The sequence below is a fragment of the Galeopterus variegatus genome, unplaced genomic scaffold (genome assembly GCF_000696425.1).
Source record: "Galeopterus variegatus unplaced genomic scaffold, G_variegatus-3.0.2 Scaffold5364, whole genome shotgun sequence".
In the NCBI taxonomy this organism is placed as follows: Eukaryota; Metazoa; Chordata; class Mammalia; order Dermoptera; family Cynocephalidae; genus Galeopterus; species Galeopterus variegatus.
Window position 1 is genome coordinate 23891 of NW_007731475.1, and position 1116 is coordinate 25006.

Genomic DNA, 1116 nt, shown 5'->3' on the forward strand with positions numbered 1-1116 from the left:
TTTTTTTTTTTTTTTTTGGTGGCTGGCTGGTATGGGGATCCGAACCCTTGACCTTGGTGTTCTCAACACCACATGACCTATAATTCTAACATGAGGTTCTGAGGTAAAAAAAATATTCTATTTCTGCTAATTTATTTTACAGCAGTACTTTACCATACGAATTATGAACAGCATATTAATGGACAGCATATATGAAGTGCTTTTGCTTTATTAGAGAGAGTCCACACCTTTTAATTTAGTCATTGCCCCATTAATACACAAAAAAACCAGAAAACAAATAAATTTCAATAAACACACATACCTGTCAATTTCTGTAGCTGGTAATAGAGCAAATTAAAGGGACCAGTATATGGAATGGCTTGGGTCTGTTTCACAGTGCTCATGGCCAAGTCAGTATAATCTGAAGAGAAAATGAGAATAAATATACTTTAAGAAATAATACTAGTCCCACAAAATACAATTTGCAAACACATACCAGGAGTAAAGAGTGAAGTAAAAGCAAAGTAGATGAGAACAGGTTTTTCAGAAAGCTAACAAGGCACTCTGTAACTCAGTCCCACCCCGCCTGCCCCGCTTATCTCCCTACGCCCCTCGCCCCAGTTGACTTCTGCTCCAGCCTCATTCCCTGAACACACCAGGGTCTTGGATGTCTGTGAGCCAGCAGGCCAGCTGTCATCTGCCTTCTTTTCTGCTTGTGAACTCCTAACAATCTCTCACCACCTAGCACAAGCGCTGGCTGATCTACAAAGCTCATCCCAACTCTCTAGGCCCAGTCTCTCCTCACGCACTGCCCGCACACCTCTACGTGGCACTGGGCAATACTGCAATGAGCTCTTCCCTCGTCTGCTTCCCTCAGTAGACTGAGCTTTCAAGGACTGGAACTGTGTTACTAAGTATGTCTTTAGTCCCCCAGCACCTAGCCCAAAGCCTGGCGTAAGAGTAAGAGCAGTAACTGCTAAATGGAGGAACAAATTATATACTAATGTGAGATGGTCTGAAAGCTGACAGTCGCCTACCTCACAGATAAATCCTAAATGCTGGTGCTGTTTCTTACTCTTTCATAAAGCACTTATAATTTATTAGCACTATATAAATAAAACCGAGCATTGTATATAC

The 1116-nt window shown here is 41.8% G+C and overlaps 1 protein-coding gene across 2 annotated transcripts in view; it reads right to left on the reverse strand.

The window, feature by feature from the left end:
* Positions 1 to 1116, reverse strand: part of CPSF3 (cleavage and polyadenylation specific factor 3, 73kDa) — a 45739-nt gene that overhangs the window by 15907 nt on the left and 28716 nt on the right. For both annotated transcript variants that reach the window (XR_551739.1, XM_008589306.1), the window contains exon 13: positions 302 to 400. Coding sequence is in view for 1 of the 2 variants with exons in the window: in XM_008589306.1 (XP_008587528.1) it covers positions 302 to 400 (99 nt within the window). In the remaining variant the exon portion in view is untranslated. The remainder of the gene's footprint in view (positions 1 to 301; positions 401 to 1116) is intronic.